Source organism: Sminthopsis crassicaudata, chromosome 1, assembly GCF_048593235.1.
Source record: "Sminthopsis crassicaudata isolate SCR6 chromosome 1, ASM4859323v1, whole genome shotgun sequence".
Lineage (NCBI taxonomy): Eukaryota > Metazoa > Chordata > Mammalia > Dasyuromorphia > Dasyuridae > Sminthopsis > Sminthopsis crassicaudata.
The window spans coordinates 65,001,639-65,013,975 of NC_133617.1; the positions used below are offsets into that span (position 1 = coordinate 65,001,639).

The 12,337-nt window shown below is 46.4% G+C and overlaps 1 protein-coding gene across 2 annotated transcripts; it reads left to right on the forward strand.

Moving 5' to 3' along the window:
• The first annotated feature begins 286 nt into the window (after positions 1-286).
• Positions 287-11,467, forward strand: CREB3L3 (cAMP responsive element binding protein 3 like 3). 2 transcript variants are annotated; one of them, XM_074308016.1, is made up of 10 exons: positions 287-468; positions 1,784-1,918; positions 2,196-2,487; positions 2,720-2,829; positions 3,480-3,608; positions 4,845-4,951; positions 6,514-6,582; positions 8,386-8,470; positions 9,735-9,831; positions 10,465-11,467. In XM_074308016.1, exons 1-10 carry the CDS (start codon positions 358-360, stop codon positions 10,731-10,733), a joined length of 1,404 nt encoding a protein of 467 aa, XP_074164117.1. In that variant the 5' UTR covers positions 287-357; the 3' UTR covers positions 10,734-11,467. The 2 variants fall into 2 exon arrangements, with proteins under 2 accessions (XP_074164117.1, XP_074164107.1); XM_074308006.1 differs by having other exon boundaries at positions 289-468; positions 3,477-3,608.
• Positions 11,468-12,337: the final 870 nt, after the last annotated feature.

The window sequence follows — 12,337 nt, forward strand, 5'->3', positions numbered from 1 at the left end:
GGGTTTCAGGGTGCCAAGGCTATTTAGTAGAAGGGAAGAATTCTTGGTAAGTAGGGGAAAGGTCATGGCAGACCTGAGGAGCTGGAGACTTTGAGCTTTGCCCACTTTGGACTGGAAAAGCACAAAACATTTAGATAACGGTCACCCCGCCTCCTCTAAACACACCTGGGAGGAGGGGTGGACTCAGGATTGGTCCTTTCTCCTGTCTCTCACTCCAATCCTCCCACCCCTACCAATTGGTCCCCAGGGGTGGGATTTCAGCTCTCTCTTGGTATTTTTTAGCTCTCACCAGAGTGGAAGTGTTGTCATAAAGTTGAGCCAGCTGGGCTTTGGCAAGTAAGCTAGGGGAGGTATTCGATGCCTGGTGGTTCGGGGAGTTGTGATCCAAATTTTCCCCCAGTGTGGGGAAAGGAAGAAGAAAACTTCCCTGAACATCCTCTGCTGAATGGGGATTTAGCCTCAGAAAAGGTGAGGAGGGCTGGAAGACGCAAGGGGCCGGGGGAGTGGGAGCAGCTGGAAATCCCAACCTCTCTAGGCCTCAGCTCTCCCTTCTGTACTAGGCAGTGGATTATACGCACCATCTCTAAGGATCCTTCTGGCTTTAAAGACAGTGAGTTCTTTGGGCCAGGAGTAGCTGTCACAGGGACAGGAGGCAGGCTGGAGGAAGGGGTCTGGGCCAGTGGTAGAGCGGGATACAAAAGTGGTAAAGTTGGGAGGCATCTTGAAACAGTTTATTAAAGCTGGAGATGGTAGGGGATTTGAAGATTTTCTATGTCGACCTCCTCCTCGTTATACAGATGAGGAAATTCGGGCCCAATACTTGCCCAAAGTTGGATAAGTGAATTTCTGGCAAGGATAAAAATAGGATGGATGTTTATCCACCCTGCTCTCCCTGGCTACCTGCTCTCCCAATCACTTATTCTTCCTCCTTGGAAGCTTAGGACATATGAGTAGGTGCCCACAATGCTTGGCAAAATATGCAGTCAGGCTTTAGAAAAGGCTAAAATAAAAGGCTATTGCTTTCATTCAGTAGAAACAAAAAGAGAAGAGAGGAGGAGAAATGAGAGAGAGAGAGAGAGAGAGAGAGAGAGAGAGAGAGAGAGAGAGAGAGAGAGAGAGAGAGAGAGAGAGAGAGAGGGGGGGGGGGAGAGACAGAGAGGGAGAGAGAGAGGGGAGAGGGGAGAGGGGAGAGGGGAGAGGGAAGAGGGGAGAGGGGAGAGGGAAGAGAGAGGAGAGAGAGGGGAGAGAGAGGAGAGAGAGGGGAGAGAGGGGAGAGAGGGGAGAGAGGAGAGAGAGAGGGGAGAGAGGGGAGAGAGGAGAGAGAGAGGGGAGAGAGGGGAGAGAGGGGAGAGAGAGAAAACACAGAGAAGACAGGAGGGGAGGAAGAAGGGAAAGGAGGAGGAGAAGAGACGGAAAGAGAGAATAACAAGTGATATTTTTACGAACCTCCTTGGAGTCAGTATATTCTTGTGAAGAAGATACTAGAAATATTAGCATTCTTATTTTATAAAAAGAGACTTGAAAAGACACAATTTTTACTAGATACCAGGAGTGGGATTTGAATCTAGCCCTTTTCGGCTCCAAGTCCTGAACTCTGTTCACACTGCCTTTCTCTAATGAGATGAGTAGGCACTAAAAGGGGGAGCTCAGACTGGGGGTGGAGGCAAAAGGTTCTCCATAAGGGGGTAACAATCAGCCTCATCTCTCTGAGAAAAGCTGGTCTGGTTCAGTACCCTGAGGGGAGGGCAAGGGGAGATGCCTTAATATTCTTTTTCCCTCTTAGTTCCAGATGGCCTCTTCTTGCCCCATGGGGTCCGTTGATAGCCTGGAGCTTCTAGACCTTCTCTTTGACCCACAGGATGGGGTCTTGTGGCTCATGGAGTTGGGGGACTCTGACTGTGCCCATGCTGAGGACAAAGTGAGTTCCTCCCAATCCCACAAGTCCTTGGAAGGAAGACCTCCTTCCAGTTGACTAAGGAGCAAAGCCAGATTTCCAGACTCCCAAACAGAATTTATACATGGATCTAGAACTAAAAGGAATCTTGGAGAGCTCTTCTTACTGTCCTGCCCAAGCCCCACAGTAATTGTTCTGTTCCTAACCACAGTTCTAGGAGGGGGGAGTAGAGTGCCTGTTCATCACCCTCCCCAGCTCCAAGCCTTCTTTACTTATGTTTTCCTCCTATTTTGGTCTCCAGCAAACCCAGTTGGCTCCAGAACCAGACAAGTTCCTTAGCTCCATCTTAGGAGGTGGGGACTCTATCTCCAGCTCCCCGATCTGGTCGCCAGCTGCTAGTGACAGTGGGATCTCTGAAGATCTGCCCTCTGAGCCTCAGGACAGTCCGCAGTGTTTTCAGGCTGGAACCAGCCCAGATGGCCAACAAAAGGTTTCTATGCCTTCCTACCGTCATGGTGGCCCCTGCCCTGGCTCCACTGGGCCTGAAGGACCAAGAGCCCAACAGCTAGAGTCATCTGTGTCCATAGATCTGGGTGAGTTCTGACAGTGACAAGGATCTTTATGAAATCTTATCAGAGTATCTCCTCCCTAAAAGGTTTTTTACTAAATTTATTGATAAGGATTAAGAACAGGGAATAGGGGACTCAAGAATTAAATTCAAGCCTATCCATATGTGCTATGGGGGAGATAAGAAAAGAGCAAGACCTTAAAGGAAAAGTAATAACTCTAAGAAGTATCTTTTCTTGCCCTGTTTACCTGGGGCAGAAATGTGGAACCCAGATGGCATCTTCCAGGGCAGCCCCGATCAGACAGGCTCGAGTCCATCCTGCACCCTCACAGTCAAGGACCTGCTCCTGTCCAGTAATGCAGACCTGGTGAGCTCCTTCTTCCCATGCTCCTGAACTGTCCCCTACTTCCCCTTCATGCTTTGTCTCCTGGTAACTTCCCACCCAAGACCTCCAGCTCCATCCCTGAGTCTTGCTCCCAGATTAGTCTCATTGTCCTGGCTGCCGTCCACAGCCGTCAGATGTTCTTGTCCATATCTTGTCCATAGCACAGAAAGTCAGAGCTAAAGGGATCTTAGGGGATCGTGGAAAGAGCTGGAAAAGATGTTGGAGATTAGATGCACTCTCTCATCGGCCAAATAGGAAGTCCCCTCCCAGAGGAGGGGAATGAGGAGCCAGCGGTGGAAGAAGGCCTTAAACTGGTGCTCTCTCCACCATGACAAGGCCCTCTTGGCAGGTGGGCCATCTGAAGTTCAGAGGTGAAGGCTACACAGCAGACCCGGTTAGTGGCAGAGATGGGACTTGAACTCAGGCCTCCTGCCTCCTAGGTTAGGACTCTTTCCACCACATTCGGCCACTCCCTTTGACCCTGAACCTTCAGCCTCCCTGGCACGGAGCCCATTTACTCCCTCCCTCCTCCCCCTCAGTCTCCCTTGCCAGCTTGGGCTCTGCATAAGCAGCTTTGGGGGATGGTCCTGATCCTTGACTGTCCTCTGAGACTTTGGGTCTGCCCGCAGCAGCAGCAGGGCTCTCCAAGTGTGCAGCGGCCCAGTGTTGGGCAGAGCCAAGAACTGGTGCTGACTGAGGATGAGAAGAAGCTGCTTGCCAAGGAGGGCGTCACTCTGCCCACACAGCTACCCCTCACCAAGGTGAGCCCCCTCTATCATCCAGCAGCCACTCTGAACCTCCGATCCTCACTTTCAGAAGCCCTCTTACCATCGCCTGTCCACCATGACCAGGGAGAACAACTCACCTCAATGCACAGCCCTTTCAAGTTTATGGATGGCTTTCCTCCCAAGTCTGTGAGATCCTGATGTGAACATCACTGCTCCCACGTAAATGAGGAGACTTAAAATCAGCTGAAGTGACTTGATCAAAGTCACATGGCTAGCAATTGTGGGGACTAAAATCCAGAACTCCTCATTCTCAGCCTAATGCTCAGTCTATTTAATTCATTTTTCACAAATATCCCACTGCATGACATCTTAGTTCTGGAAGACAACTTTACAGACTATCTTGGAAGCTTATACACAGAACTATGGGACCTGGACAGTTCTGAACCCCAGTTCTGATACTTGTTAGTCATGTGGCCCTGAACATAGTTTGTTAACCTGTCACAGCCTCACTTTTTTCATCTGTAAATTGGGGATAACACTATAGACTTCAGAGGAGTGTTATAAGGAAAAATGATCTGTAAACTTTTAGACAGTAGAGAAATGTGAGTTATTCTCCTCACTAATACTATGGTATGCTCAGAGAAAAATTAATGTGACAAATCATGAATTAGATGTTTAATGTTACCCCTCCTAGGAGCACTGTTTAACATGGGGAATAAATTAGTAAATGGAGGGATTTCAGGTGATCTGGGAGGAGACAGTTTGATGGAGAGTCTTCCAGTTGCCCCACCACATGCCAGTTATGCTTTTGTGCTACCAGAGAGCCAACTGTTCCCTGTAGGCAGGTGGTTAGTTCTTATCACCTTAGATATACCCATCCATTTGGGGGCCAGGCCAGCAGGTACAGGAGACAGGTTCCCAGACACAGCAAATCAACAAAACATTGTCTTGTACATTGGTCTTGTACAGAGTTCCTCCTAACCAAAGGAATCAAATAGAGGAGATAGAAAAATAATGGGACCTGAAGTCAAATGTCTTGAAGATTTTGACATGTTGCAAAAATAGGGATTGCACCAAAATATTTCTAAAAGCACTTTTTTGATATCTCAAAAATAAAAATAAAGATTCCAGGATTCCAGGAACCTCCTGGCAGATAACATGAGGCAGAGAGGCTGGGATTCTGAGGATCAGGAGAGCTTGGGACAGTGGGGGCTTGGGCTGCCAGGACCACAGACTGCCCCCTTGACTCCTCCATGTTTTCTCCGGCAGTATGAAGAACGAGTGCTTAAGAAGATCCGGAGGAAAATAAGAAATAAGCAGTCAGCACAAGAGAGCCGGAAAAAAAAGAAAGAATACATTGATGGGCTGGAGCTCTGGTAATGAATTTCCCTGACATCTGTTCTGTGCTAGGAATAAACTTATTTCTCACAATGTCCCTGATGAGAAAGGATGCCAGGGATTGTTGCCCTCATCTGACAGATGAAGGAATTAAGGCCCAGGGAGAGGAAGGCCTTGCCCATGATCATATACAATAAATGAGTAGCATAACTATTTATTCTGAAAGGGACCATAGAATGGTGCAATCATTTCATTTGCTGCAGAAGGAAACTGAGACAGAGGAGGTAAGTGACTTGTCCACAAAGGGCTGTCAGTGACACAACCAGCACTAGAACCGAGATGCTCTGACTTGGTACTGGGTTTCATGTGGCTCCACATTCTCATTTCTCTCATTCACCTTGGTTCCTAAGGAAGCCTGAGCCAAGAAAGACAACAGATCCTTTGAGGAGGGAGCTAAAAGGAGCAAGAGATAGGGAGAAAGGCCCATTGAAGTAATTAAAGATGTTTAGCCTGAAAAAGAATAGATTTAGGGGGATAGATTACTTATCCTCTGGCCCCTAACTGGCCAGGAATGTCCCTCAAGGCACTCCTCCCTCTACATCCTCTTCTGGAAATGGCAAGGGTTTTATTATGTCTGTTCCAATGACTCCCAAATTTACATATCGAGCCCTAATCCAGTCCCACATCATCAAATGTCTGCAAATTCACACCTCAAATTCAATGTTATCTAAAAACAGATTTTCTTATCTCCCTCCAAGTTTCCAAACAGCAGTCACATTTAGTTGTTTCTACTTCTGCAACATCTCCCGAATCCATCCCCTTCTTTCTTCTCTACTCTTGTTTTGACTCTCATTATCTTAGATTTGACCTACTGCAATAGTCTCCTAATTTGACTCTGTCTCAAATTTCTTAAATCTGTTCTCCACCTTGCTGCCAAAGTGATCTTCCTAAAGCCCCATTCTGACTGTGGCTACTTCATTATTCCAAAAAACCAAGTGGCTTCCTACTATCTCTAGGAGCAAATATCAACTGCTCTTCATAGGCTAGCTCCTTCCTATTTTCCAGTCTTCTTACGTTTTTTTCTTTCAATACATTTTTATTGATATTTTTTGTTTCTTACAGTAGCAGAGTATCCCATGTATTTTGTTCCCTTCCCTCCCAAAGAGTCAATGTATATAATCAATACTATTTTTAGACAGCGGAAAAAAAAAGTCAGCACAATTGATGGCTACATTGAAATTTTTAAAAGTCTAATTTGTAACACGTGTGAACCTGCCCTCTTTACAAAGGGGTAAATTGGAAGTGTTTTTTCATTCTTTGTCATTCAAGTTCCATTGAATCTTTATAATTTTGTTACTTTTACTTTTGTTTTTTTTGTTATGTTATTATTTCCATGTATATTTTTGTAAGTTAATATGTTATTTTCTTGGCTCTGATTTCATCTTATATTAGTTCATACAACTCTTTCTCATCCCAGTAACATTCCATTACATTTATATACCACTAGTTGTTCAACCATCCTCTAATGAATGAATTTCTATTTTTGATATGTCAAAAAAGTGCTTTTATAAATATTTCAATGTACTCCCTATTCTTGCAGCATGTCGAAGTGCACAGCCCAGAACCAGGAGCTTCAGAGGAAGGTCTTACACTTGGAGAAACAAAACTTGTAAGTGTGAACATTCCTTCTTCCAGCACCAACAGATACAGGGAGGGGAGAGATGCCAGCCCAGCCCTATTAGCCCCAGAGCCCCGCCAAAGAGCAAGGCCTTCACAGCCCAACTCTGATCCCAACTGTTCTTCACAGCCACATTTCCCCTCTCCCCCCAACATCCACCAACATCATTCCTGTCTCATCTCCTCAGGAATGCTCTCGATTCCTCATCCCTCAAGGGTCGGGTCAAGTTCCATTTTCTTCAGAAAATCTTCCCAGATTCTCCCCACCACCACTACTCTTCTCTGATCACCTAGTTCTCTCTACCTCCTTCATTTGGCGAGCCCACCTAACCATTTGGAACTTTTTTCCTACTTTTAAACTTTTGGTGTATTTGTGTCTCATCTCACCACCTGGATTGTAAGGTCTTTGAAGGCTGGGCCTGGGTTGGCTCCTTTAGAATACCCCCGGGAGAAGGGGGTGGTCAGTAAAAGAATAGTGAACTAATTCTTCCCAGTAGGGCTTCAAATGCAATTTAAAGAGCTGCCTGAAGCCTACAACATGCTTAGGACCCTGGAAGGTCAAAGGAATTTAGGGATAGCTGGAACCTGAAAGCTGGCCCCTGCCACCAAGGAATTAAGAGTTTAGCTGGGGAGACAAGATTGATCCACGAAACGAGGAGACCATAGCTCATGTGTACAACCTGCTGGATATGTGTCATCCCAGGACCAAAGGGTGGCTGACCTCAGAAAGACTCTTCAGCACGCAGTTGGCTACCAGGGGATAAAATGTTCTACTCAGATCAATTCATAGTGACTCCTAACCTAATTGGAAAATCAGTCAGTGTAATTGGAAAAAACTTCAATCTGTGTCCATGGGAGGAACCTCCACACAAACAGAAATCTGCCACTGGGGTTTGGAAGCAAGACCCTAGGAGTTCAGATTCCAAGTCTAGCTCTGTCACCTCTTTGCCATGTCTCTCTTTTCATCTTTGGGCCTTGGTTTCTCTTTAAGGAGTGGAGGAAAGGAGGGGATAGACTTGATTTCTTTTTTTTTTTCTTTTTTTTTATTAAAACTTTTTATTTACAAAACAAATGCATGGGTAATTTTTCAACATTGACTCTTGCATAGACTTGTGTTTCAGATTTTCCCCTCCTTCCTCCCACCCCCTCCCCTAGACAGCAAGTACTCCAATACATGTTAAATATGTTAAAATATATTAGACTTGATTTCTAAGAGCTCTTCTGTCCTAAAATCTGGGAAGTGATTTGTGAGATTCAGTCCTTTAAGACAGCCCCGGAAGTTACTTAGTGTATACATTCATGTCCTATTTTACACAAAAAGAAATTGAGACTCAGAGAAAATGGCTTGGCCAAGATCACACAGCTTATAGCCAAGTCTTGAATTCAGATCTTCTGTGTGCAACATTGATGTTTTTTCCATTACAGAATATGGTGCCATGGAATTAAGCCAGAGTTAAAGGAATGAGGGGGAGACAGAGAGACAGACAGACAGACACACACACACACACACACACACACACACACACAAAGAGAGAGACAGAGACAGAGAGACAGAAAAAGACAGAGAGAGTGCGTGAGCACACTTTGGAAAGGAGATATTGTGGGAAGATTTCTTCAAGGAAGCAGGGATTTAACTGGGCTCTGAAGGATGGGATTGGGCAGGGGGAAATTTGGGAAAGGTAGGGAAGAACATTGATCAAAGTGTAGGAAGCAGAAATAAGAGCTGCCTGGGCTTGAGACACCTAAATCTGGGCTCTGTCTTCACTAGATTTTTCCTTGTACCCTGTTCTTCTAGGTCTCTCATGGAGCAACTGAGGAAACTCCAGGCCCTCATGGTACAGTCGACCAGCAAATCAGCCCAGACCGGCACCTGTATAGCGGTATGTTCCTTCTCCCCTCCAAAACCTTTTTCGGTTACTTTTTCTGGGAATCCTTAACCTGAACGGTGAAATGCCAGAAAGCTGCCCCCTAAGCTGTGCCTGAAGAAAGAGGCAGAGGATACAAGGGACAATGACTTTCTGATTCAGACTTTTAGCTCCAGTGCAATCCAACACACATTTGTTGAATTGCTCCCATGTTCAGGCATTTTGCCAGGTGCTGGGAAACAAAGGCAAAAAGAAGCACCATCCTAGATCTCAATTAGACTTAAATTCTACCTGAAAGGGCAAAAGAGTAACTCCCACAGAACTCCACAGGCCCATTTGAGACTCAATAACTCAGAATGAAGAAAGCGGAGAAAAGATCTGATTAACTTCTGAGATCATGAGAATCAGAGATCACAGAAAACAGAATGTCAGAGCTGGAAGGAGTCTCAGAACATAAGAGCACCAAAGCCAGAGGTGTCTCAGGGAAGACAACAGAATGTTAGAACTGGAAGAACTTTAGACCTGAAGAGCACCAAAGCCAGAAGGCATCTCAGGGCAGAAAACAGAATGTCAGAGCTGGAAAGGCGCTGAGAGAGACCCCAGAACAAGAATCTCAGGGCCTAGAACAGGTAATACCAAAGCTGGATAGGACCTGAGAAGGCAGAATGTCAAAGATGGGAATACAAAGGAAAAAACAAGCCATCTGCCTGTGAGGTGACACAGTGGAAGCAGTGTTGGATAGGGAGTCAAGACCACTTGAGTTTAATTCCCTCCTCAAGCTGTGTGACTTTGGGCTGGTCACTTAACAACTTAACAGCCTCAGCCTTCTCATCTGTAATATGGGGATCATACTAACAAGGTTGTGAAGATCAGGTGAGGTGACAGGTAAATTGCCTTGCCCTCCCCAAAGTACAATACAAATGCTAGCTATCATTATTGCTTTGAAGGAACGTACAATTTTCTGGGGCTTTTGAGCACTGAATAAATGACTATTGGATTGGATTTAATATGGTTAGAGCAGGAAGGGAGCTTAGAAATGATAGTTGCCAAGTTGAAGAGCCTGAGGCCAGAGATGGCAGAAAGGAACAAATCCAGGGCTCTTTCCACTGCACAGAGGAGAAAGCAGAGAGGGGAGTCAGAGGGTGAACAGGACCTCCGTGGTCAGCACACAGCTGACCATCAGGCAGGGGAGGGCTGGGCTTTTCCTACTTTGGAAGTCAGTTCTGGAGATGTGGGACAGGAGCCTTGGTGTCCGTGACCTTTGTTCTTCCCACCTCAGGTCCTGCTGCTGTCTTTTGCCCTAATCATCTTCCCTTCCATCAGTCCTTTCGCCCCCAACAAAACTGAGGCACCTGGAGACTTTATGCCAGTCAGAGGTAGGTCCAGTGTATTCCCCTTTCCCTCCCTGATTTTCCTTTGACCACTTGGGACCCCCTCCAACGTGACCCTACTGAGAGTTAAGATCAGCAGGAGCTAAGATTGGCATTGTGCTAAGTACACATCTCATTTGGTCCACACAACAATCTTGAGAGATAGGTGCTGTTATAATCCTCTTCTTACAGTCAAGAAAACTGAGGTTGTAACTTGTCCAAGGTCACATATCTAGAAAGTGTATGTGGCTGGATTTTAATTCAGATCTTCCTGACTCTAAGCCCAGCATTCTCACCACTGTGCCACCTAGCCAAATTATAAAATACTAAAAGTATTAGGAAAAATATTAAAAGTGTATCTCTATAGAATTTAATTTATAGCAAGTATCTTGAAAAATCTCACAGTAACTCTGGGATGAGAGTATCAGCCTCATTTTATAGATGAGAAAACTGATGGGCACCAGTTAAGTGACTTGATGAAGGTTGGGGGAAGGAAAAGAGATTCCAAAACTAGGAATGAAGATGAGCTTCTAGGGCTTTGCATTGGTTTCTGCGGGGTCCCAGGGACCCTGCAGTTTGCCCTCCCTACATTTCACCTCTGCCAACTCTCTTCCCTGACTGCCCTCTTCTTGCTCCCAGTATTCTCCAGATCATTGAACGCTGATGCTGCCTCCCGGGTGTTCCATGCTCCAGTCCCAGGCGGGGAGGAGCTAGGACCCCGAGCCCCTAGCCGCTGGAGCCGGTATCCCCAGGAACCCAGCAGCCCAAGGCCTCTGTCTGATGCTGCCACGCCAGGCAACGGGACGCCGGCCCAGACACCAGAGTCTACGTCAATGGCCCTCTTGGACAGGATGGAGCCCCGCCACACTAAGGCTGCAGGATTGCTAGAGGCCGAGGAGGAGCTCTGAGAGGCCTGTCCCCCTGGAGACCTTGCTCCACCCAGAGGCTAGGCCATACTATTCCTACAGTGTTGTGGGGGAGTTTCAGCTCCCCCAGCTTTAAGTGGAGTGGTCCAATATGGGGCAGGTCCCTGCTCTTCTCTTGAAAGTAAGCTACACCCTACCACCCTGGGCTGGACCCAGGCCAAATGAGGTGGTCACCCCCTACCTCCCTTCATGTCTTCCCTGCTTCTGACAGAGAAGCTATTAGACAAAGACTGAAACATACACAGACTCTCACAAAAGATATAAAAAAATGGAAGGAACCTTAAAGATCAGGTTAGTCCTGATTCTGCATGTGAGAACACTGACGCCCAAAGGTGGGGCAGGAACTCACTTAAGGTCATCCAGAGAGTCTGGGACCTGGTCAGGACACGGACCAGAACCAGATCTCCTGAGTCCCAGTCCAATGTAATTTTATAAAGATATATATTACTACCAACAGTATATCCCCAGGAACAAATCTGTCCACATGACCAGGCTAAGGTACATGTCCTGGCATCCCTGAGAAAGATAATTCCAGAGCTCCCAGAAGTGAATGGGGTGAATCTTGGATCTCCAAAGCTCCCTCATCTCCCAAGTTCTGCCTTTGAGGGGATCTCATGGGCTCTAGCCTTGGGGATGCCTTCCCTTCTCTCCCAATTCCCAGGAGAGTGGGATTTTGTAAGCTGAAGTGATCTTTTAATAAAGTATTTTGGCAGAAAGCAGCTGTAATGTTTCTGGGTTTGGTGAGGAATGAGCAGCATGGATCATGCAGGATGGGACCTGAAGTCAGGGATGTTACTGGGGAAGAGTGTTCTATGAATTCAAGGTAGAGTCTTCCCCTTTCCTCATAACTCCAGCGAGGCCTGCTTGGCTATGGTAAAACTACTCTCCGGACTGTGCCTGTCTGGCCATCTTAGCGTGTTCTCTTTCTCTCGTCCTCGGTGTGATCCCCTTCCCTTACTTGCCACAAGCAAACCGAACTCAACACTTCCACTGATGCTGTGTGAAAAGGAGACTGCAAGGACAACAAATACCCATGCAGAGAAGGTTTCAGGACCTTGGAGAGCAGCACTGCTGCTAGCCAAGCCTGAGGTTTGGAATCCAGTCCTATTCTATCAAATTGGAAGCTTAGGGTTTGCCTGCTCTAATCCTCCAATTTTAAATAGACAGCCTTGAGAGATTACTTTCCCATATCACACATCATATTTGTGACTATAAAAGGACAGATAAGTTGGGACCAGATCTAAATCCTATGATTTTAAGTGAATATAGGTGGGGAAACAATAGATCTGCCAGGTCTATTGTTCAAGAGAAAGAAGAATCTTCCAAGTCCTTTCATTTTAGAGGAGAAAAAGAGACCTAAAGAGATGAACAATTATTCCCCAAATCAACAGAGCCTGAATGTGGTCAAATCCCCTTACTCTAATCCAGTAGCTCCAGTTTCTCCCTCCTCCAATTCAAACCTCCTCCCCTTGCTTGCTGGGACAACATTGGGGCCCAGGGCAACAGGAAGAATTCCAGAAATTCAAACATCCTCTGCCTGGTCCCTAGGCAGGGCAGTATGCCTGGCCAAGGTTTAAGGGCTTCCA

Coding starts and splice junctions, on each gene's coding strand:
- CREB3L3 (XM_074308006.1), top strand. CDS start 358: ATGCCTGGTGGTTCGGGGAGTTGTGATCCAAATTTTCCCCCAGTGTGG. Junction 2,488..2,719: donor ATCTGTGTCCATAGATCTGG/GTGAGTTCTGAC, acceptor TACCTGGGGCAG/AAATGTGGAACCCAGATGGC. Junction 2,830..3,476: donor TGTCCAGTAATGCAGACCTG/GTGAGCTCCTTC, acceptor GTCTGCCCGCAG/CAGCAGCAGGGCTCTCCAAG.